Genomic DNA, 25,531 nt, shown 5'->3' on the forward strand with positions numbered 1-25,531 from the left:
ACTTGCAATAACTCAAAAACGGCTGGTTCGATCATGTTCGCTATAGTTTTTATTGAAAGTAGTTATTGAGTTTATTAAATTTTTTGCCATATATTGTGACCTTTTTTGCCACTTTTGTGTTATTTCTAGTCCGGATCGCGAGCCCTTATCATCCTTATAGGAGAAAAAAAGTGTCCTAAAATTTCCATACATTTTTCAAACGTTCCTTTTTGTTACCGCTATACAAAGTATATGGGGAAATGGTAACATAATAGGAAAAAACTCTGGGACATTTTTTTATCCCATTAGGATCGAAAAAGCTCGTGATTCTGAGTAGAAATAACACAAAAGTGGCAAAAAAAGTCACAATATATAAAAATGGCAAAAAATAAAAGAATCGCTCTATTAAGCTTTTGTTTTACGATTTTTTTTTCATATTTTTTTGGAATCTCAATACCTACGCGTCTAATTCTAAATGCTTACACAAACCAATACCAATAAAATGATGATCTTAGTTTTTCATTTTGTTCTTCCCCATAATATCCAACCTAAATTCCTAAATCACTGCATGGCAACTGAACATTCCATTTAGGCAACTGCAAAAACATCTCTTTTCAAAAGCCATTTCTACATTCCAGTTATAACCCAAAAATGAATCTTATAGGTAGTATAGGTAGTACACATGATTATGTCGATTTTAAAAGCACCTACCAATAGAATTTAGGACGTTTCTTAACGCGAAAAGTGATCTAATGTGGTAATTTCTGCAAACAATTTATCAGATAAAATATCAGCAAGATTAGGGCGTCAGTATAAAAAATACTGATATTGATTACAAAATCAGTGTTACCAAATCCCTCCAATAAAATGGCGTTCTACGGAAAGAAATGGCAGAAGAGCGACTTTGAAAATGTCCTGGAGCTTATGGACAAACTTGGTGAGTATCTAGAATATCTATCTAGACAAAAACAACTGGCTCCAAAGTAGGTAGGTACAATACCTACTTATACTAATACATACTTTGTAATAATACTATTATTACTCATGAAAACCATTAACATGGCACTTGTTTGCCGCCGACAAACCACACTGAATAGATTTCTTTCTACTTGACACTTCTTTGCCATTGAGGCATAAAAGTTTAAGTTATCTTAAATATTTATTTATCTGCCGAAGACCATTTAACATAAAAAGTAGGCAATACATTGTTACGCAGCACCGCAGCGTACTACGTAGGCGAACAACACGCGAACGCGAAGCGAAGCCATTCAAGCGATGCGGCGCGGAGTGAATCAATCCTTTGATACCTATAGAAGTGTCCTACGTGGGCGATCTCGTTGCGAACGCGAACGCCTTGGGCCCGCCTAGCAATGCACTCACGAGAACTTTCCAAAGTTGCAAACTTTCCACATGAGAATTTCTCGGTAACTTCTAAGAATGTTCTCGAGAACGAGAATTTATTTATTTATCGTAGTTTATAGTTTATACCATGAATATTCACGATAGTTTAGGTGTAGTATCTGTTGTGTATGCATGCATAGGTAGATGTAAGTACGCATGGTGGCTGCGCCCACCGCGATATAAACCAGGTAACGGGTTAAATAAAGCAGTTCGCTAACAGCTACGTTGTGTGTCACTTGTGCGCCCTCCCGACCCATATCTATCAGTGGCGACGATTCGATAATTACCTCGCGTGTTAATCGCCGTGTATCATGGCAACTTCGAACTCGGTCGGCTTATTTTCAAGTTTTAACCATCAACAACAAGAGTGGCTTACTTACAAAAATAGGCTTGAACAGTGGTTCATCGCAAACAACATCGACGATGCAAGCGACAAAGCGGGTGTAAGGAGGCGCGCCATCTTGTTAAGTGCACTTACCGAAAGCACCTATCAATTAGCAAGTAACCTTGCACTGCCCGGTGTTCTTGAAAACAAAAGTTACAGTGAAGTGGTACTGTTATTGGATGCGCATTTTACTCCAAAGCGCTGCGTTTTTGCGGAGCGTTATCACTTCCATTCTGCAGTGCAGAAGGTAGGCGAAACATCGGCGCAATGGGCCGCGCGACTGCGCGGGCTTGCGGCGCATTGCCAGTTTAAGAACATTGAGGAGGCGCTTCTGGACAGATTTATCATGGGCATGCAGTCTGGTAAAGAGCGCGAAAAATTGTTTTCGAAGGAGCTTGGCGAACTCACCCTAGCGAAAGCAATAGACATAGCTGAAAGTGTGCGGTGCGCTCGCGCCGCAGCCAGCGCGACCTTGGCTTCCACCGCGACGGCGGCGGTGCCCGGCGCTGAGAGCGTGTTAAAGATCGGCGAGACTACAGCGGGTCGCGGGAATAAGTGTTCTGTGTGCGGTCTAAGTAGTCATAAAACGGCGAACTGTCGTTACGTAAATTACAAGTGCAAAAAGTGCAAAAAGAAGGGTCACTTACGTAAGATGTGTAACCTTAAGTACGTTGAGTCAGAGGAGGTGAGCGAGGATGATGATGGTAAGTTTTTTAATATCCGTTCGGTAGAGGGTGAACCCATGATAGAAACAGTAATTATTAACGGGTTATCGCTACAATGTGAGATTTGCACTCGGTTGCGACCAACACCTCCGCGCGTCCCGCTCGCACCATGGAAAATTCCAACACATGTATTCCAAAGGATACACTTGGATTTTCTCGGGCCTATAAACGAACACTGGTACTTAGTCATAGTCGATGCCTATAGTAAATGGGTAGAATGTTACGATATGAAAACAAATTCGTCGTCAATTAACGTGGTTGATAAATTGTACGATTTCATGTCTAGGTACGGTATTCCTTGTACGATAGTCAGCGATAATGGCACTTCTTTTGTCAGTCAGTACTTCGAGGAATTTTGCGCTTTAAATGGCATACAACATTTAACGTCACCGGTGTATCATCCGTCCAGTAATGGCATGGCGGAGTCGTATGTTAAAGTTATAAAGAAGGGCCTAAAGGCCGCGCTCTTGTCAAACTCCAAAAGTAAAAGTGTTAATAACCAATTATTGAAATATTTATTCCATTATCGAAATTCAAAACACACTACTACCGGGGAATCACCAGCCCAGCTGGTATTCGGTAGACAATTAAGATCACGATTAGATTTACTGCGTGTTACGTCACAAGGGTCATCAACCTCGCTCACCGTACTCGACTCTTTTGTTAAAAATAAACAGTGCTCGCAGATTAAACATTACGGCGGAGTAAACAGATGTCCATTCATTACGGACGAGTTAGTATTATATAAAAACTTTACAAATAAAAATCATTTCACTTGGACCCTGGGAACAATAGTAAAAAACTTAGGTCGTGTGCTTTATCTTATAAAGGACAATAAAACAAACAAAATAGTGAAAAGACATGTTAACCAAGTTGTTAAATATAAGGGTCAAGTCACACCGACAGCCGTGAGTCATTCTGAGCCAAACAAAAAACCGGAAGTCTTCAGCGAGTCCTCATCTCCTGACGTACCGCCCATTTTTGATGTCGGGCCACAGCTCACCGTACCATCTACTGGGGTGCCTAACATATTAGCTAGTGGACCGGAGGCAATGACTAGGCAATCCCCGTCACACGAGCCTGCATGCCTGAATAACGAAGAGGAACTAACAATGGGGGAGGAGGAAGATGCGAGGCCGCTCGAGACAGCGTCTGTGGCCGCGCCTGCAAGCTCGGCCCCTGTGCCTGCGCCGTCAACCGCCGCCGGCCGCACGCCGCCGCCGCCGGCCGCCGCCGCCGCCGCAGCGGACGACGCGCCTCCCGAGTCCGCGGACCCATCGGCCGCGTCCTCTCGGCTCAAGCGGGCTCGCCCGCGTTTTGATTATAAACAGTTCTTCTAAGCTGGTCGGACTGTGCTAGTTTTAAGTTAGTATAAGAAACTATGGGGAAGGGATTGTTGTGTATGCATGCATAGGTAGATGTAAGTACGCATGGTGGCTGCGCCCACCGCGATATAAACCAGGTAACGGGTTAAATAAAGCAGTTCGCTAACAGCTACGTTGTGTGTCACTTGTGCGCCCTCCCGACCCATATCTATCAGTATCCTTACCTCCAGAAAATTCCGACTTTTGGTCTACCGCTTCCGGTCAGAAAAATGTATGACGGCCCGGCCAAACGGTCAGACCTAGGTGGGGGGTGCTCAACCAAATGTCATAAAGGGACCCTGGCAGTTTTTGACGCCGCCATGTTTTTTTCAATATGGGCGACTTTTTTTTTTTTTTTTTCAAGATTGTCCAGCGCGCTGAAATTTTGGTCACGGAATCTTGGGGTCCCCTAGATACCTATGAAAAAAATTTTTTTTTAATGCTACAATTGCATGAAAACTGGCCACTTTTATTTTGTATGGCAACTTTTAAACGGTGCGTGATAGGTGGGGGGTGCTCGACCAAATGTCATATAGAGGGCCCCGAGACAAAACAAACTGCTTTAAAAAAAATCAGAATAGCCGACTTTTTTTTTAATTTTTTCAAGTTGGTCCGAGCGCGCTGAGATTTGGCATGGCGGGAGATAGAGGCCTCTAGATTCCTATGACAAAAAATTTTTTTTGGAAAAAATCCATGATGGAGGAACAATAATTTCCATGTTGCAGGAATGTTCTGAGAACATTCTCGAGAACGTTTCCGCTTTTTGGGAATGTTCTGCAATTTGTACATTGCTAGGCCCGCCGATCCGCATTCGCGAGTTGTTCGCTTACGCAGCGTAATAGTAGAAGAGCCGGCCGCAAATTTTCTAACCGACTTGATACCACGATGAAATGCACAATGGTTTCCCATAAAAGTGATGCTAAGACCGAATTCGATAGTCTGCCACGGCGGAACTTGCCGAAAGTACGAAAAAGAAGGCCACTTCCGGTGCGAAAAAAGGGGGCTGATTTAACCCATCTGATACCGAAATAATAGTAATGGCAGCAGTTAGAAATTTACATGTAGACACAGAAAAGCGAAGTCTGCCAGTATTTTTTTTGCCGGAAGTGCTTGGCAGACGCTCTCAAGGTGGCCACCAGGACCCCTAATTTAACCCATCTGATACCACCATGAAACCAATTCCAGTCGGTAGGTATGAACCCTCATGTCAGGAATATATAAGTCTGCCAAGGCTTTTCCTGCCGAAACACCTTGGCAGACGAGATTATGTGAGCAAGGTAACCATCGGTTACCCTACACTAACCCATCTGATACCACCATGAAACCAATTCCAGTCGGTAGGTATGAACCCCCATTTTAGGATTACATAAGTCTGCCATGGTTTTTCCTGCCGAAACACCTTGGCAGACGAGATTATAAGCAAGATGACCATCGGTTACCGTACACTAACCCATCTGATACCGCGATGAAACCAATTCCAGTCGGTAGGTATGAACCCTCATTTCAGGAATATGTAAGTCTGCCAGGGCTTTTCCTGCCGAAACACCTTGGCAGACGAGATTATGTTAGCAAGGTGTACATCAGTTACCCTACATCAACCTATCTGATACCACCATGAAACCAATTCCTGTCGGTAGGTATGAACCCCCATTTCAGGAATATATAAGTCTGCCAAGGCTTTTCCTCCCGAAACACCTTGGCAGACGAGATTATAAGCAAGATGACCATCGGTTACCGTATACTAACCCATCTGATACCACCATGAAACCAATTCCAGTCGGTAGGTATGAACCCTCATTTCAGGAATATATTAGTCTGCCAAGGCCTTTCCTGCCGAAACACCTTGGCAGACGAGATTATGTTAGCAAGATGTACATCAGTTACATGAAACCAATTCCAGACAGTAGGTATGAACCCGCATTTCAGGAATATATAAGTATGCCAAGGCCTTGGCAGACTTGACTTGGCAGACTGGTCTTGTCAAACAAGGTATCAGATGGGTAAGACCTAGCCTTGGCAGACTTATATATTCCTGAATTGGTTTCATCGCGGTATCAGATGGGTTAGTGTACGGTAACCGATGGTCATCTTGCTTATAATCTCGTCTGCCAAGGTGTTTCGGCAGGAAAAACCTTGGCAGACTTATATATTCCTAAAATGGGGGTTCATACCTACCGACTGGAATTGGTTTCATGGTGGTATCAGATGGGTTAGTGTAGGGTAACCGATGGTTACCTTGCTCACATAATCTCGTCTACCAAGGTGTTTCGGCAGGAAAAGCCTTGGCAGACTTATATATTCCTGACATGAGGGTTCATACCTACCGACTGGAATTGGTTTCATGGTGGTATCAGATGGGTTAAATTATGGGTCCTGGTGGCCACCTTTGAGAGCGTCTGCCAAGCACTTCCGGCAAAAAAAATACTGGCAGACTTCGCTTTTCTGTGTCTACATGTAAATTTCTAACTGCTGCCATTACTATTATTTCGGTATCAGATGGGTTAAATCAGCCCCCTTTTTTCGCACCGGAAGTGGCCTTCTTTTTCGTACTTTCGGCAAGTTCCGCCGTGGCAGACTATCGAATTCGGTCTTAGCATCACTTTTATGGGAAACCATTGTGCATTTCATCGTGGTATCAAGTCGGTTAGAAAATTTGCGGCCGGCTCTTCTACTATAAGCTATTTATAAATGTGTATACAAACATAGCGTGATCCTTGCTGATTTGCCACGATTTGAATTTCAGAGGTCCCAGAGAAGACCAGAGCTCTCCTCCGCCAGACTGAAAGCATCTCCACTTTCCTGAAAAACGAAGACGGCAGCATCCAGTACGTCGTCACAATTGGTGACAAAGAGGTCATCAACCAGAAGATCGTGCTAGGAGAGGAGAAGGACTTCAAAACGCCCGATGGCATTGACACCAAGAACACCTTCACCCTGGAGGGAGAGACTCTCAAGTCTGTGATGAAGTTCCCTGGTGGGAAAGTGCTGCATTTGGACCGGGAGTTTGGGGCTGATAAGATGGTTCTGGTATGTTGATATTACTTACCCATTTTTTGACGTGATAACGTCTTATAAACCGATGAACAAGTGTCACGTTGTGGACAGATCTCCATGGTAACGTTGTGGACAAATCTCCATAGTAACGTTACGGCCACGTTGTGCAATTTTTCATCAATGTTTTCTTATGACGTTATCACGCAAAATTATCGTCCGTAAACTCTGACTTCACAGACAAGTAGGTTTTTTTTTTCACCACACTAGCTCGGAAAGTCTTACTTTGCACTTCAAAAACTGATAGCAAAGTTGCATTTTATTCGATCACATGTGAGGCAAAGTAATGAAATGCCAATTTTGAGTTATTTTCTTATGTATGCTGGTAGAATTGACTAAATGATGATATTGGATAATAAATATTTAATAACATTGATTTGAATTTGATTTGGTTTGATTTTGTTTAATATTTTACATTTAATATTTGCTTCGGGTTGGTGTGGTGGAAAATATTGTGTTTCACTCGGGGGCAAATTTTGTTTAACCCTCGTGCTTTGAAACCCTCGCAACGCTCAAGATTCCATTATTCGAACCACTCGTCTCTACGCTCGTGGTTCAATTTTGGAATCTTTCGCTTGCTCGGGTATCAATATTAGCACGAGCGGTTAAACAACAACTTTGCCCCCTTTTAAAACAAATAACTATTTTACCAAATTGTATATACCTACTCGTGGGTTGAACCTCGGCTTGTGTTCAGAGTTTTTCGTAACATACCTACTATTTAGGCAGGCACTTTTTAAATAAGTACTTATTTCACATTCGACACTTGATTTATGCATCAAACATCGTGAGGAAACATGCCCACAAATGTAAATGTAATAACTAGGAAAATACTAATAGGGGGTATTACTGCAATGTTCTGCCGCCAGAGTGCAGCACTAGCTCCTCTAGTTAACCATAGAGTAACTTATACATACTGTGCCTTAAACTTGACAAGTTTTCACAGACAATAAAATATGACGTTGATGCATCAAGGCGGTTTGTTAACAAGGGCCTACCGGGAACCGCGAAAATCGACATTTAGTTATCTGCCTCTTTATCGCTCGAATATGCAAAAGTGATAAAGACGTTAGATAACGAAATTTCAATTTTCTTGTTTCGCGGTAGACCCCCAGATTGCGACGGATAGTGGTAGTAGCGCCACCTACGCACAGTTTCGCGTAATATTCCCTATTGTAAAATATTACAAATAGGTAAAATTCGAACTAAACGTTTTAAAAAAATCCTTTTGTTTCAGCACGTCTGGTTGGAGGGTCTGGACCTCAAGGCTAACGTCACCTACCTTTCAGTTTAAGTTAATAACCGTCGCTCAGTAGCTCGCACTTCCAATACGAATACTAGCGAGTCCTGCATCCTATACTAGCTGAACTACTGAAAGTGTGTGCAACTGAGTATATGACTTAAGTTAATTACTTATATTATAAGAATTATTTATTAACGAAGACTGTTCTCAAAACCATAGTCTAAAGACAATAAAATAAAGTACTTTTTTATAGTATTTGATTTTCATTATTCATGAGATATTATTTTGTTGGTACTCAAGTACTTAATTAATGACTAATGACACCATTGTGCGACCGTGAAGTACGGTCAGCCAAGAAAGTGGTTTACCACTTTTCGACTCTATCAATCAGATGATAGAGTCGAAAAGTGGTAAACCACTTTCTTGGCTGATTATACCTTTGGGTCTTTTTAACCCTTTAGCGCCACTTGCACCATTCCACTAACCCGGGGTTAACCCAATGACCTTTTATTTATGTAGACGTGTGACGTTCATTTTTTTTTTTTCTTTAGCCTATTAGTGTGTCCCACTGCTGGGCAAAGGCCTCCCCTCTTTCCCGCCACTTGTCTCTGTCTAATGCACACTCCCGCCACTCCACACAGAATGTATCTAGGTTGTCCCGCCATCTCCGTTTGGGTCTTCCTCTGCCCCGAGATCCATCCTGTGGGATCCAGTCCGTGGATACTTTAGCCCAGCGTTCTGGGTGCATTCGGCAGATGTGCCCTGCCCAGTCCCATTTCAGCTTTGCGGCCTTCATGCCCACATCCACAATGCCAGTTTTGGAACGCAGTTCGGTGTTTCTAATACGGTCGGTTCTACGAACACCCAGTATGCTGCGTTCCATTGCTCTCTGGCAAACCTTGAGTCTGGACTTTTCAGTTTCAGTTTGAGACCATGTTTGGGCGCCGTAGGTAAGGATAGGCAGGATACACATGTCGAGGAGTTTGCGCTTTAAAGAGAGTGGAAGGTTGCCCTTCATTAGCGTCTTCATGGACCAGAAGCTCTTCCAGGCGTTTGCGATACGGCGATCAATTTCTTTGAACTGCCTGTTGTCGAAGGACACTAACTGGCCCAAGTAGATATACTCGTCGACATACTGCATATCCCGCCCATCTACCATTACACTACGTTTCGCGCGGTTGGTCATCAACTGTGTCTTGGATCTATTCATGGAAAGTCCGACTTGAAGGCTTGCCATGCAAAGTTCTTGGAGCATTTGTTCGAGTTGGGATGCGGTGTGGGAGAACAGGACAATGTCGTCGGCAAAGCGTAGGTTGGTTAACCTTTTGCCGCCGACGTCGATTCCCATTGTTTTCCAGGAGGCCGCCAGCTTTCGGAATATTTCCTCTATAGCACAAGTGAAAAGCTTTGGAGAAAGCGGATCTCCCTGTTTCACACCTTTTTCAATTGGAAATTTGGGGCCGGGAGCGTGAAGTTTGATGCATGCGGTACTCTGATGGTATATGGTGCCAACGAGTGATGGTGACGTTCATAGTTGACAAAATTAAAAATTGATCCAACGATTTTGACAGCTTGACAGGTTGGCGTCACCCATACGCCTAACTAAATATAGGTTCCGGAACCTATATTTAATGGCTCACAATCGTGCGCCTGGTACCATATCTACCTCAATTTACTTAGATCTATGGGTTAACCGGTTAAATCTGGTGTTACCATGGTTACCAGTACAATTTGACACTGGGTTAAAGTTTTAACCGCTTAACCCCGGCTAGTGGGCTGGTGCAAGTGGCCCTTAATCGCCAATAACGTCAACTGACGCGCGTGGCTACAGCCCAATATCAACCTTCTCGTGCATTGCGAGAAGGTGCACGATGACGCGCCGCCCACGATAGGCGTGGCGATCAAAGGTTCCCGTTAGCGGGCTACTTACATCTCAAAAATCACAATTCAAGCCTTACCGTTTCATACCTATTCTTAAAAATTATACGTAAGAAAAAAACAAAAAAATATGTTAGTGGTACCTAGTTTTCAGTTCATTCACATTCACACTCCTACATTGTAGTCCGGCTCGCAGGACTACGAACGAAGCAAGATATAGCTAACACACGGTACTGTTTTGCCGTCCATTATCAGTACTTACTGCTTCGTTTCTCACTAGTGTCGTTACGTGCAATAAAAAAAAAGAAAATAGCTCTTCTGCTATGTATTTTCTTGTTATTGGATAAAAATAAAAAAGAGTGTGGGAGAAGAAACTGCTAAAAAATCGCCAGAGAGCGTCATATTTCTTAAATATTGGTAATAATTGTTGCAATGCCTATTCCTCCGTTGTTTGTTGGAGTGATTGCGTGATTTTTGGTCCCACAAACAGCGATTTTCTTTATAAATTTCGAAAAAATTGCGCACACTGTTGTCATACGTCAAACACGGCAGTCCGCAACGTAGGACGTCAACCATAGATGTAAGTAAATTGAGGTAGATATGGTACCAGGCGCACGATCGTGAGCCATTAAATATAGGTTCCGGAACCTATATTTAGTTAGCCGTACGGGTGACGCCAACCTGTCAAGTTGTCAAAATCGTTGGATCAAATTTTAGTTTTGTCAACTATGAACGTCACACGTCTACATAAATAAAAGGTCATTGACGTCAACCCACAAAGTCCACAAACAATCCTGCGCGGCGGACTGCAGCGGTGGGCGGGGCTTGCAGGATTTGTAGGACCCAAGAGGCATCCTACTTGGGTGTTGTAGGACGGCACGTAGTCCGCGACCCCCATACACAATCCTACATAATGAGGCGGACTACAATGTAGGAGTGTGAATGGGGGGCTTAATTCGAGTTGATTGATTCGACTTAATCATGACTTTAATCCTGTATATCTTATCTGTTGATACAAACCCATCGGTAAATTTATAAATTACAGCTGAAATTATGGATAAATAAGCTGACAAGGTAATAAAATAACTATTAAATTAATTTTTATAAACCCTTTACTTAAGTCATCATTGTCAATAGAGGTGACAGCAAAGTGTCATCTATTGGGCATTAGCATGATGTTGAGCACTAGTACGTTTACCTTACAGCTTGGCAAAAAAGAGTAGATATTAAAAAGTGGCAACACTGTAGTGTCGTCCCTTTCAAACCAATATATAATACAGTCTGATCGGAAAGAGAAGAGTCGTGGAATGTATGGGGCCCAATACATTCCACGACTCTTCTCTTTCCGCACCGACTCTGTAAGAAAACGGGACACACACACACTACAGTTGTTGCCACTTTTTAATTTCTACTCTTTTTTGCCAAGCTGTATATGCCATAATTAAAAAATTTAAAACCCCTTACGCCAAGGGTCACCAAATGGCGGACCGCGGTCCGGATTCGGACCGCGGTCCGGATTCGGACCGCCAACCTATGTAATTTTTTTGCTTATTTAATAAACTCAAGTAGAAACGGACTGCGATGTTCATTTCATTTTATTTTGGACCCCTAAAGAAACTGGTGACCCCTTACGCTATATGCCAAAAAATCCATTTTATGGTAAAAATGCCTTAGGTACATCATTTTGGCCAAGTTGGATACTCTTCAAACTGCTGGATCGGATCGCTTTCTATCGAACATAGCTAAAGAACCACCGCGAGGAAACTCTTTCACGTAAATAAACCGCATCGAGATCGGTCCATCCGTTGGAGAGCTACGATGCCACAGACAGACATTGGCAGGGCAGTCTTAAACTATGCTGGGGCTCTTGGGCATATACAAATTTGGGGCCCTTTTGGAAAGTAAAGAAAGCGAATTAAACTAACATTTTTCTACTATAACCTTCTATTTATTATGGGTAGTCAAATATACTGTTATTGTCTGTCCTTCGGGGCCCCCTGAGGATGGGGGCCCTGGGCACGGGCCCCGTGTCACCCGTGTGCCCTTATGGTAAAGACGGTAAGTAAGTACTGGACATTGGTGTCAAACACAACAGCCCTCTTTCTGTGTCGGGGGTTAAAAAATAAGAAAAATTACAAAAAGTTCTATAATTTATTCGTAACTTAACATTATTAAATAAATAAAAATATAATTAAACTAAACAACCTCGTAATACACTATAGCTTTTGTTGGGGAACCTTTAGTGTAAATTTCCTGAAACAAGCGAACACTCTAATTAGTAGGTTTAGTAATTAACGTAACAAAGAAAGAGAAAGAGGCTGGCTCAACTGGACTCGGCTGGAAGAAGCCGCTCAAGATCGTGACAAATGGAGGATTCTTCTGCGAGCCCTATGTCCCTAATGAGGGATAACAGGATTGCATCATCATCATCATCATCATCATTAGTAACGTATTCTGTGAAAATGACTTGCCTAACAACGTTTTGTAGTTTGAGACAATCTGAAACGCTCAATGTTCAATTTGATTTTAAAATTTATCTAATTAAAGAGATTATCATGTGCGATGTGGTTTTTTAGGTAATCTTGATTAGAATTGTTCTTTTTTTAATCTCAAAACACGTTACGTCGTTAGTCGTTAATCCTCGTTACATTAGGTAAGTACCTATAACGAATTTATATAACTTATCATCTAATCACGTTATCACGCGTTTATAATCATAATTAGCGGGCTTTACTTAGCAGTAAACTTATCTTTTATCTACCAATAAATATTGCGATAAAAGTATTCCGATATGATTCCGATAGCGAATGACATTTAATATCAAATTGACGTATTGTAACGCCGTTACCATGCCGTTACAAACGGCCGCACCGGACCGCGACCTTGGTGCGGTCAGGCTATGGTCAGGGCTATAACCGCGAAAATCGAAGTTCGCAAATTGCGTGCATCTTTCTCTGTCACTCTAATTAAGCCTTCATTGGAGTAAAAGAGAAAGATCCCCGCAATTTGCGAATTTCTGTTTTCGCGGTAGCCCCCCAGGCGCACGTTCGATTTCGTTGTCCGCCGGACGTACGCAGCTATAATAGCCGTAATACACTACCGCACCGCACCAAGGTCACGGTGCACCGCACCGGCGCACCCAAGTCGCGGTAACTATTTGCCAAATTTCATCCCTCGATACCCTTAAAGGATTTTAACTTACCATTCTCATGCCGTTACCCTCAAAATATCTGTTCATATGCACGACATTACCATCAGGCAAATGGAAATGCGATTTTAGAACATCTCCATCCAGCCCAAACTTCACATTAGTGTCCATGCCATCAGGGCTTGTAAAATCTCTGTGTTCTGCAAGGAGGATGTTCTGGTCAAGAACGAGGGCGCCAGAGCCACTCTTGACCACGTACTGGAGGGTACCGTCATCGTTTTTGGAGAAGATGGAAATGGTGTCAGGATTGGTAATGAGAGACACGGTTTTTTCGGAAAGATCTGGAATTTTAAAGAAACCTTAGCAGTAACAGTTTTGAATGATTCACGGTTAGTTTCACTAGAGTCTAGGGAAGTGGTGGGTAAAGTACGGCCCGCGGGCCAGCTCCGGCCCGTGAAAGGGTTTTATCCGGCCCGCCGCCGGTCCTGTGAATATGAAATATATGGCCCACGATAATCGCAAATCAAAATTCATTTTTGTTGCAATTCTTAATTATCTTAAACATTCTGGCCCCCATGAATAAAGTTTGCCCACCACTGCTAGACTATGATAATATGATATGACGATATTATGATTATGACTTATATCGACCGGGATATGGACCGTGATTAGGTACCTTTATCCCGTGATTATCCCGGTCGATACAAGTCTAGTGAACCTTAGTAGTAATTTCCTATGAAAATGTTCTCGACTGTTTCCGCTTTGAGTTTTCCTGAACATTTTTTTGGTTACGTTAACTTAAAAAGTAAAAAAACTCCACCCTTATAGGATCAGGGCTCCTGCATCTGTGGGTCCGTCTGTCACAGCCAGTTTGCTCCGAAACTACAACCGATTAAGTTGAAATTTTATACGCATAATATGCAATTCGGTAACCCAAAGATGGACGACATGAAATAAATAATATTAAAATATTGGTGGCGGTTTTTGGAATTTAGAAAATGAAAAAAGTTTTACAAATTGTAGGTAGGTACTTATAGTGGTAAATAAAAAATAAAATGCCTAAGAATACACATTACACTGATTAAAAATATGGCATAGAGAGTTTTTCAGTATTTGGTGTTACATCCTTTAACTAGCCGCCCATACGTCAAACCTTGCCAAGCAAAATGAAATTTTATTTTGTCAACACAAAGTTCAAATTAGAATGGAACAGGAGACCTTTTTATAGGTCTCTGGGCGGCTAGAGGGTATAGATTTTCCACTTACTTAGCTTTCCAATGACCTCCAATGCATTTTCAGCCCTCACTTTCTTATACTGCTTCCCAAAGAACGACATAGCGATAGCGACCGTCTCGTTTACACAAAACCTTTACAATATCCAATTCACAAGAAAACCATGGGTTTTATATTAGTTTTAATCTATAATTAGTTTTAATCTATATTTATCTGATATGTATAGGCAGAGACTAATGAATAATAAGCACTGGCAATCTCCATTTAATGTAAGTACCTACAACCGTTTGTATTGAACAGTCATCTGAGGAATGACGCATCACACAACTACACGCGGTAATTTCTATGCGAGAAGGTCAGAAGGAATTTGTTACTGCGTGTGGTATCAAAATCGTTGCAGACTTGTCTTGGTCTAACTCAAAACTCGCATGCCTTTTGTTGCAAGGTCTATTACGTGTTGAGATATATCATCTACATCTACAACAATGGAATCCTAGAGACCAGGGGCTGCGAAACTCCTCCCTTCGGACAAAGTCGGCTCCGTTCGGCTCAGCGTTGCTCCGAGCAATTATTACGGTTGACACAACTTGACGTCCCTTTGCGTGCACGACCACAAATAAGAAAACGGCTTGAATTTTGACAACTATTAGAAAGAGCCATATATTAGAAAGAGACAGCATGATTTGACCTGGCGGCCTAGCCAAGGTGACAATCGCTTGCGCTTCGCCATCGAATCGCTTTGTCTTTAGCCCCCTCCAGACTATGCGCGTAAATCGCGGGCGAAGCCGCGAACGCGAGTGTGGAGTCGATTTTCGCAGACAGCGAAATCGACTCCACACTCGCGTTCGCGGCTTCGCCCGCGATTCACGCGCATAGTCTGGAGGGGGCTTTTGTCTCTCTATCACTCTGCCATATTAGCGTGACAATGACAGTTGCGTTTCGTTCGCTACGGAGCGTTAGCGATTGGCATGTTGTCTACGTGGCCAACCGCTGTCAACTTCGGTTTTATAGGAAGTTTCCTTTCTGTACGGTAGTACTATTATTTATTCTGTGCCAGGGGCCCAGACTAATACCGTTCGAGAAATGGGCCCTAGTAGTTTTTTAGGGTTCCGTACCCAAAGGGTAAAACGGGACCCTATTACTATGACTCCGCTGTCCGTCCGTCCGTCCGTCTGTCACCAGGCTGTATCTCACGAACCGTGCATGATAGTTGAAATTTTCACAGATGATGTATTTCTGTTGCCGCTATAACAACAAATACTAAAAAGTCCGACTCGCAATTGTCCAGTTTTATAATTTACTAGTCTGTGATACTTACGAGTAATCTACCTTTCTGTGTTTATTGCTGGTGAATTGGCAATCTAGTGTACTTGGATAGCTAAGGATTAAGTAGCTTACATTGTACGTTATTATGTTGAATTCGCGACAGCTTACCTACCGCTCGACAAAGTTAATTATAATACATTAAATATACCTACTTATCGTCGCTATACTTACTCAACCTCATATCTGCAACAATCATTTGATGGAAATGACGCTTTTCTTTCATTCGGAATACGGGTGTTTTTGTCATCAAATGAGTGTTGCAGAATATAGTTATGGAAGAAAAAGAGCAGCAATGTACTGGCAGTATGACCTCGTATTTTTTTATGATTTAGGAGGCAAACGAGCGGACGGATCACCTGATGGTAAGCGATTATCGCCGCCCATGGACACCCGCAACACCAGAAGGGTTGTAAGTGCGTTGCCGGCCTTTAAGATGGGAGTACGCTCTTTTCTTGATATAAGTAAGGAATTTAAAGAGTGCTAACTATGGAGTTGTAGGTATGGACCTACAACAGTTTTCTTACCAAAACGCGAGTTATTTTCGTAGCCGACATCTAGATGTCGTACCGAATCGCCAAGTACCGAATTTATCGGTAGATACTGCTAATTGACAATAAATGTCACGACAAGCGAAAAGTCTAAAGCCCCTTCCTCACTCGTGCGCGAATCGCGGCGGGAAGCCGCGAACGCGAGTGTGGCGTCGATTTTCGCAGACAGCGAAATCGACTCCACACTCACATTCGCGGCTTCGCCCGCGATTCACGCGCATAGTCTGGAGGGGGCTTAATGCTCAACAATTTTATAACCGGTTTAACTGGAACTCTATTTTCAACTCCTTGCAATATTAGTTACCTATATGCTTGTAATATTAATAGTTGTAAATTGTTTTAGCAATACACATTTTGTCAGTCGCGAGTGTTGCGACACTCGTGACATCAGAGGGCCTACCGCGAACCGCGTTCAACGTGTTGCCTCTCTGTCGCACTTGTAAATTCGTACGTAAGTGTGACAGGGAGGCAACTCAGGCAACACGTCGAACGTGGTTCGCGGTAGGCCCTCTGATATCAAGTAGCGGTACTGATAAATCCACTACTTGACGCTAGATCTCGCGTTTTGCTAAGAAAACTGATGTATGGAATTACCACTCTTTCCTTACTTACATTTCTCTATGATAATAATCCAGAAATCGAACGCGATTTGCCGCAATGTACCTACATACATTAATCATCATCATCATCCTGCTAGGCCTTGTTCCCATTTACTTGGGGTCGGCCTTCCCTGTTCTTTTCCTCCATTCTGCACGATTGAGTGCAAGGTCGGCGTCTATATTGAGGTCTTTCAGGTCTCGCTGAACCGTCGTCAGCCAGGTGGCAGGTGGTCTTCCACGTCCTCGCTTCGTCGTTGGAATATCGAGCGCTACCTTAACCATGTAGTCTACTGGACGCCTCTGTACATGACCGTACCACCTCAGGCGTTTTTCCGTCAGCTTTTCTGTTATTGGCGCTACTTTGAAACTACCCCGGATATACACGTTTCTTATCTTGTCCATCATGGTGACACCCGCTGACCAGCGTAACATGCGCATCTCTGTGGTGTGGAGCTTGTTCAAGTGGGGTTTATTTGTAGCCCAGCACTCGGATCCGTATAACATCGCTGGTCTTACTGCTGTCTTGTATACATGACCCTTCACCTTCAGAGGTATTTTTCTATCGCATAGGACGCCTGTGAGTTCTCGCCATTTCATCCAGCCTGTCTGAGTTCTATGGACTATATCGCTGTCGATCTTTCCGTCGTTGCTGAGTACGGAGCCAAGATACTTGAACTTTGCAACTGTCGGCAGGCGATCATTTCCTATGTAGAATTTGACATTTTCTGGGTTATTAGCCGTTTTGTCGAACAGACAGGACATATGTTCGGTCTTTTTGCGACTGATTTTTAGGCCGTGTCCTTCTAGCGCTTCTATCCAGGTATTGAAATCGCGCTGAAGGTCAGTCTCAGTCTCTGATATTAAGGCCACATCATCGGCATATAGAAGGTGCCAGGGTACAGCCCGTTGACATTTTCGTGTGAGGTAATCCATCGTGACATTAAAGAGAAGTGGACTAAGGGTGGAACCCTGGTGTACACCGACCTTGAGCTCGAAGCTGTCACTCACACCTGCTGGACAAACCACCTGTGTAGAGACGTCTGTGTACATGTCCATAATAAGATCTATATACGACTCTGGGATAAGCTGGGCGCGGAGAGCCTCCCATATAAGGTCGCGCGGTACATGATCAAACGCCTTTTCAAGGTCGATGAATATCATATGCAGGTTTGTGCTGTTGACTTTGGCTTTCTCAATCATGATTCTTATAGCCTGAATGGCGTCAGAGGTGCCCTTTCCAGCTACAAACCCGCACTGATTGGGTGTGAGCTTCACGATACCATTAAGTCTGCTGTTGATTATCCTCTCCCATAGTTTAAAGGTATGATCCATGAGCTTTATTGCTCGGTAATTCCCACAGTCACGTACATCGCCTTTTCCTTTATAAAACGGTATTAAATGACTTTTTCTCCAAGCATGTGGTATTTTCTCTCCTGCCATAAGCCTGTTAAACAGCTCACTTAGCCAGTCGATGCCAGAGTGCCCCATATGTTTCCAGATTTCTATTGGTATCTCGGCTGGACCTTGGGCTTTGTTGTTTTTCATCTTTCTGATCTCTTTGATGATTTCATCCGTTGTAACTGCTGTTATTGGACCTAGGACCGGCGATGGATTTTCATGGTTTAAATTTCTGGGATTGGTAACATTAAGTAAATGGCGATAGTACTCTGCCCATCTTTCTCTTATATCGTTGTCTTCTGTTAATAGTTTATTGTTTTTATCTGTGATATATTTGGCTGAAGTTATATCTTTGCTGTTTTTATTTCGACCTTTTGCGACTTGATGGATATTGATTTCTGTAGTGGAAGATTCTAATTCTTTGTAAAAGTTAGCATCGGCTTTGGCTCGTGCAATTGCCACTTCACGTTTTGCGTTGGATTTTTCTCTCTTGTAGTCTGCCTTATCCGCATCATTACCGGTTTCTTGCCATTTCTTAAATGCAAACTTCTTGGCCTGCACAGCATCCTTGACAGATTGCTGCCACCATTTGGTCTCTTTGAAGGGGGCTCTCTTACTCCTGGTTCTCCCTAAATGTGTTTCTCCCTAAATGTGTACCTACATACATTAAAACGAAATTAAACTTGAGTCACCTATTGTATATTTGTGTAAAATAATTATTTAACGATTAAATTAATGGAAAGGTATCAGATTATTAAGGTATATAATGTATCTATAATTAGATATAATCTAATGTTTAAAAACATTATAAAAAATTGTTGGTGAAATCCGCTGACAGTGATGTCGTCCATCCCTGTAAACCTGTAAATGTCCTTCGTCTGTATGTGAGAGGCGAACTCGCGCCCAATGGGTTCCGTACATAACACTATTTATTAAATGGATTTGGAATACAATTTCCATTTCGATATTTAAATCCCCATTCCACAAATAACGATACTTTTACCTAAATTGTAAGTTAAAAGTACCTACCCTCAGGAAATAGTACCCATCAAATGAATAAATGATTCATGATTAATGAAGATTTCTAAAATAAAATACATAGTAGTTTCTTTTTTAAAACACGTGCATTTATACGTATGTATATTCTATTCTGTATTCGAAATGAAAAGTTTAACTCGAGTGAAAGCCTCGGACTATTGGCGCCCTCACTGCGTTCGAGCGCCAAACTACCTCAGCAGAAATGAGTGCCTCTCATCCCTTGGTTAGCAATCTAATTACTTATTTCAGCGAATTTCCTATGTGTGTGTAGGTATTCAACTTCAAAACTAAATAGATCTCTATCTGTTTTCCATTTAATGTAAAAATAATAATGATGAATGTAGGTACTAGGTACTTACTGGTAATTTCTTGCCATTTAGTTTATCGTCTGTATATTGAAGGGTGCTTGAAGGGAACTAGTATTTGTACCTGTGCTTATGCATTAAATACGGTGGCGTTTCATGAAGAAGTGCAATATTATAGATAACACAATGCAGTTGTATTTTATTGGTATGATTATTGCCACGTTTGGACTTGGGGAAGTCCTATGCCGAACATTTACCATGGAAGAAGTGAGTGAATATCAAATTCAAATGTGACTGTCACGCTATTAAACATTTACATAATCTCGGGACCATGGGGTCCCGGACATTTGGTAGCGTACGTGGGGCCGAAGCCAACACGTAGAGTCCCCTTGTAAATAGACAATTTATACCTACTCTAAATTTGATGTGACATATTATTACCTAGCCGTTGTTCTAATTAGGGTTCCATTTCCATAGTCAACTAGAAACCCTTACAGTTTCACCATGTCTGGCCGTCTGTCCGTCCGAGGCTTTGCTCCATGATCGATGATAGAAAGATTAGAAAGCTGTAATTTGGCATGAACATTTTAATCAATCCTGCCGACAAAGTGGTAAAAGAAAAAGTAGAAATTGGAAATTTAATTGTACCTCCCCTACACGAAGGAATGGGGATTTTTTTTCGCTTCAACCCTATGGTGTGGTGTCGTTCTATTAGCAATACACATACCGAACATGATCATTTAAGCGCGCGGGTGCTTTATGCATTAAACGCGATGCGTTTCTCTAAAAAACTCATATATATTTGGATTCCAGGGTCCATACAATTTGATAATGTACAACACCTCAACCTGCGTTAAGGAGCAGTCTTGGTTCCACACCAACGTCTCAGTCTTCAACAGCAAAGTCCTCCGCGGCACCGTCGTCAATCAGAAGGATATAAAGAATGTCAAGGTCAGGTTTTAAAGGTTTTGAAGCTAAAGTTCGGTATTATCGCCAACTGCACGTTTCTTTAGACTCTAGACAGCCTGCAGTAGATATCTTTAAAGTAGGCCCCGTGCATGAACTATAGGGGGCAGCATAGGAGCCGTTAGATTTTTGGCGCGAGGCGTAAATGTGTCGTTTATGCTTCCGATTTAGCCCACAAGATGGCAGACCCTCCAACGCGCACGGTCCCAATAGGTTGTGTTTCTTTGTTTCAATGTTAATGTGACCACATTCGTCTTCTTTATGGTCAATTTGATGGTACGTACGCTTACCTGGGGCCCGTTTCTCAAAAGCTTGTAACTTAATTGTAGGTAATACAAGCCATAACTAGTTCATAATATGTGGTGTACAGTTATTACAATTATCCTTTTTCAGGGCACATTCTGCTGAGAGAGAAATTTTGTGCTTTCGGTTGTCCCTCTTAGCATCAATATATCAGATAATGTCCGGCACATGGTCAACCCCCTTTATGTTTCATTTACAGTTCCGTATTCAAGTGTTCTACTTCGACCAAGGCAAGATAAAAGTTTTCGAGATAAAGAACCAGAACTGCCATAACACGATCATACAGATAGTGCTTAAAGCACTTGGCATACCCTACAATAGTCAGAAGTGCACGATAAAACCGGTAGGCTGTTTGTTTACTTTTTACTTATTCCAAAGCATTTATTAGTTTAGTACCCACGCCACGTTAAACTTAGACTGTACGACTATAGGTTCCTTAGTTTCCAAAACTTTTTTATTTATTTCCTATAATATAACCACCAGAAGTGACTCCCAGGCAGTTGATGCTTAAAAATTATTATTTAACTTTACAGTACGTTCCAAAATCACAGACTTGTGACTTGACAGAGTGTATCGTCACGCTCCGCGATTGTTGCGCCATTTAAGTAGGGTCCTAGCTAAATTGGTTGTTCAATCAATACTTACGATATAGAATTTCCAATTTAGCAAGAACCCTAAATAACAATCCCGTGTGGTGACTGTACAAGTTTTCAACTCATCGCCGTCGGTCCAACCGTTTCGGAGTGAATTGGCTTTGACACCGACAAAAAGACACACGACAAGGATGTTCAGGCGCCGTTCGCACGGCAGCTTTTTCGACGCGCGTTAAAAAAGCGTTTCAATGACACAAATGGATAACCATGTATGTATTCAAACGAAGGCGGTTTTTAAGCGCGGCGCTTTTTTATCGAGCACTGTTCGATTTTCGGCGTTGAGCGTTGGCCGTTAATTGAATTGATCATACGTAGGGGTCACAAAACCGTGCGTATTTTAGAAAACCGGTTTTTCGGTTTTTGTGAAACAGCAAAACCGGGTTTCCGGTTTTTTCGGTGATTTCGATATTACGTATAATTTGTAAAATAAGCAAGTATTTTTAGGATTAATGCTTTAATATTAATTCTTCCACAACATATACACAATACCACCAGCTGGCGATATAGGAAATCTGACGCCAACGGGGAGGCGATCATGGACGGGGCAGATAGGAACAACACTGTTTTAGCCGTTTCTAACAAAGGCAAAGGAACGTTCAAATCAGCTCGATGGAGAAGTGACCACAACCCGGACCTAGTCTTCACAACGAGAGCAATAGATGGTACCTCAGTGGCCTCCGAGCGGTACATGCTAGCGGATTTTCGATACTCTCAATATCGCCTAGTATTAGTTGTCATAGGTCTGAAAATAGCGATGGTTGAGTCGTATCCTGCCTAACACCACCTCGCGGAAGTTTGCTTATACTGATGACCTGGCTCTTGTATGTGACACTAGCTTGGAAATGGGACAAAATACACTGGAAAAGGACCTGGATCTATTAGATGACTATTTCTCTCGGTGGCGTTTGTGCCCCAGTACTTCCAAGACCGAGGAGTCCTGCTTTCACCTGTGTAACAAACTGGCCAACAAGGAGCTGAGACTAAAATTCAGGGACAATCTTCTCCGACACAACTTCCTTCCTAAATATCTTCGAAGCATCCTGGATTGCTCAACTTCAAGGAGCACCTAAGCAGCCTATCTGCAAAACTCAAAGAGAATATAATCACTACGTTTTAAGCAAAACTGCGCAAATAGATATAACGTTGGAGACTAAAAAGCTGTTTATTTATACAAATAGTGCGTATAATGTAGTTTTTTTTTTATTTGCTCTTTTAAATAATGAACTTATATAAAACTGTAAAATCGAAAACTCAAAAAAGCCGGTTTTGTCAAAGTGAAAACCCGGTTTTTGCAATTGGCTGTAAACCCGGTTTAGCCGGTTTTTTCGATTTCGGTGAAACCGGGTTTGTGACGCCTAATCATACGGAACTCCGTGTATCTGTTCTCACAAGCGTTAAAAAAGCGCCGGCGCTGCTGTCAAGTGTCAATTTTTGGTGTCAATCGTCAAAATTATGATTAATTTCACCTTAAAAATGTCAACTTATGCTTATTAATTCCTGAAATATTCAAGCTATATTCAAATAATACGTCGTAATAGCAAATAAAGTATGGCTTTGCTGAGATGCGTACGTGGCAGTACGACTCACAAGTGATTTTTAAGCGTTCATATGAACACAATAATTAGAAACGGTAAAAAAGCGCCAACGTCGGGTTTTAACGCAACGCTTTTTAAGCTGTCGTGCGAATGGGGCCTTAGGGTTTCGTTTTTTCTTTTTGACGTACGGAACCCATGAGGTTAATTTTTTGAATGGCCAATTGCAAGCGATTATTTAATATTGCCGACTATTTAGATGCCACAAATCGTCGAAACTGGTGCCATTAGGTATGTAATTACATTTTTATTTATCAGATGACTGCAAAGTTCGACAACCTGAACTTGGATGCAGTCTTCCACGCGGTGCTGCAGAAGGTCTGGTACGGCTCCGTGCTAATCAGGTGGGAGATCGCCCTGCCCACCATCACGATCATGTGCCTCGATATCCACATGCAGATTGTTAAAGCCAAGAGTGTGGACAATTCCCACGGAAGAATGAATGAGCGCACCGTTGTTTTGTGACAATTCCTAATCGCCATGCAATTTTCTTGTACAAAAATAAAACCGTTATTGGACATTTTATATACTTAGTACTAGAATGTCCAATAACAGTATTATTTTATCATTTTGTGTGCTTTCTGTCTCATGTACGCTATCCCCGTCGCCACTAGCACGAAAGTGCAATTAGAGTGTTGTAAATAGGGCAGTATGGGTTATGGTCCTAGTCTATTCGAATAAAAAAAATACTAATTATGACGTCTGTCAGTTACTGTCACTGGCATGTCACTGTTACATTCGTTTGCTTAAAAGTTTGCTTTTATTTATTTGATAATATTAGTCTTATTAGGGTTCCGTACCCAAAGGGTAAAACGGGACCCTATTACTAAGACTTCGCTGTCCGTCCGTCCGTCCGTCCGTCCGTCCGTCCGTCCGTCTGTCACCAGGCTGTATCTCACGAAACGTGTTAGCTAGACAGTTCAAATTTTCACAGATGATGTATTTCTGTTGCCGCTATAACAACAAATACTAAAAACAGAATAAAATAAAGATTTAAATGGGGCTCCCATACAACAAACGTGATTTTTGACCAAAGTTAAGCAACGTCGGGAGTGGTCAGTACTTGGATGGGTGACCGTTTTTTTTTTTTTGCTTTTTTTTCGTTTTTTTTTTTTTGCATTATGGTACGGAACCCTTCGTGCGCGAGTCCGGCTCGCACTTGCCCGGTTTTTTTATTTATATTCGTAACTTAATTTGTAAGAATAAGTGCAAAAGAAGGTGATAACCTTGTTGGAATTTCATATTTAGTTACCAGACACGAAGCTACTTACTTGGTTAATTAAATTTACTTTACCGGTAACATAATGAAAGAAACAAATTCTCCGGAGACAGGTGCAGAGATCATTCGATGTGGCTGGTTAAATCAAGATCCAATTTACATCGCTTACCACGATGAGGAATGGGGGAAACCACAATATGATAAATTAAAACTGTTTGAAATGCTGTGTTTAGAAGGACAACAGGCAGGTCTTTCATGGATAACAGTTTTGAAAAAACGTGACCACTACCGTAAACTGTTTTATAATTTTAATCCAATTAAAATTGCAAAGATAAGAGCAAGTGATGTTGAAACATATATGAAGGACCCTGGAATTGTTAGACATAAGGGGAAATTAGAATCTATTATAAACAATGCAAAATGCTTCTTAAAAATGGAAGAGGAAGGAGATAACTTTTCAGAATTTATTTGGAATTTTGTAGATCATAAACCAATAATAAATAACTGGAGTACTCACAAAGAAATTCCAACTGAGACTACAAATTCAAAAGCCATGTCCAAAGCTTTGAAAGCTACAGGCTTCAAGTTTATCGGATCAACCATTTGTTATGCATTTATGCAAGCTTGTGGGCTTGTTGACGATCATATATTAAATTGTGTTAGCCGCATTAAAAATAAATGAATGTAAAAACCCTTGTTTTATTTTAGTTTTATGCACAATTTTATATTATTATATTACACTGTACCTATCTCTAAAAACTCCAACCTGCAGCTGTGATCCTGTCTGCATGAAGGAACTGGAAGACGGAAGACCTGAAGGCTTAGCAGCTTAGAAAGCTTAATTAAGTAGTTAGTTGTGATATGATAGTAACAGCAGCCATAAAATACAAGTTTTGTTTTGGCCCACACTAATTTAATTTGTGCCATCTCAAAATGTTTGACACCTCTGAATACGTAATCTGATGTGACAGTAATGTACCATTTCAGCCTTGCATCTGTCTCATTCTAACTTTACGCGCGATACACTTATACTATATCTATCTCACTCAAGCAACAAACTTCCGCTCATGCAGGACTGCAAACCGAATCGTGAGTACTAGGTTTTATGGTTTAGGAAATAAAATGTTATGTTGGTAGGCATCCAGGGTATTAAAAAACAAAAATATGACACAATTCT

General features: G+C 41.8%; 3 protein-coding genes across 3 annotated transcripts in view; 2 read left to right on the top strand and 1 right to left on the bottom strand.

The window, feature by feature from the left end:
- Nucleotides 1-25,531, bottom strand: part of LOC134800196 (protein Red) — a 130,394-nt gene that overhangs the window by 32,753 nt on the left and 72,110 nt on the right. The gene's annotated exons all lie outside the window — the stretch shown is intronic.
- LOC134800266 (uncharacterized) lies at nucleotides 810-8,283 on the top strand. The gene is made up of 3 exons (XM_063772776.1): nucleotides 810-916; nucleotides 6,598-6,881; nucleotides 8,143-8,283. The coding sequence occupies exons 1-3, from the start codon at nucleotides 847-849 to the stop codon at nucleotides 8,197-8,199; spliced, it is 411 nt and encodes a 136-aa protein (XP_063628846.1). The 5' UTR covers nucleotides 810-846; the 3' UTR covers nucleotides 8,200-8,283.
- On the top strand, nucleotides 24,392-25,036 carry LOC134800328 (DNA-3-methyladenine glycosylase 1-like). Its single transcript, XM_063772828.1, has one exon. The coding sequence runs from the start codon at nucleotides 24,440-24,442 to the stop codon at nucleotides 25,034-25,036; it is 597 nt and encodes a 198-aa protein (XP_063628898.1). The 5' UTR covers nucleotides 24,392-24,439.

Source organism: Cydia splendana, chromosome 19 (genome assembly GCF_910591565.1).
Source record: "Cydia splendana chromosome 19, ilCydSple1.2, whole genome shotgun sequence".
NCBI classification, from domain to species: domain Eukaryota; kingdom Metazoa; phylum Arthropoda; class Insecta; order Lepidoptera; family Tortricidae; genus Cydia; species Cydia splendana.

What these genes read in the sequence shown, in the direction of transcription:
- LOC134800266 (XM_063772776.1), top strand. Translation starts at nt 847, where the DNA reads ATGGCGTTCTACGGAAAGAAATGGCAGAAGAGCGACTTTGAAAATGTC. An exon ending in GGAGCTTATGGACAAACTTG is followed by an intron (nt 917 to 6,597) that starts GTGAGTATCTAG and finishes TTTGAATTTCAG; the next exon opens with AGGTCCCAGAGAAGACCAGA. An exon ending in GGGCTGATAAGATGGTTCTG is followed by an intron (nt 6,882 to 8,142) that starts GTATGTTGATAT and finishes CTTTTGTTTCAG; the next exon opens with CACGTCTGGTTGGAGGGTCT.
- LOC134800328 (XM_063772828.1), top strand. Translation starts at nt 24,440, where the DNA reads ATGAAAGAAACAAATTCTCCGGAGACAGGTGCAGAGATCATTCGATGT.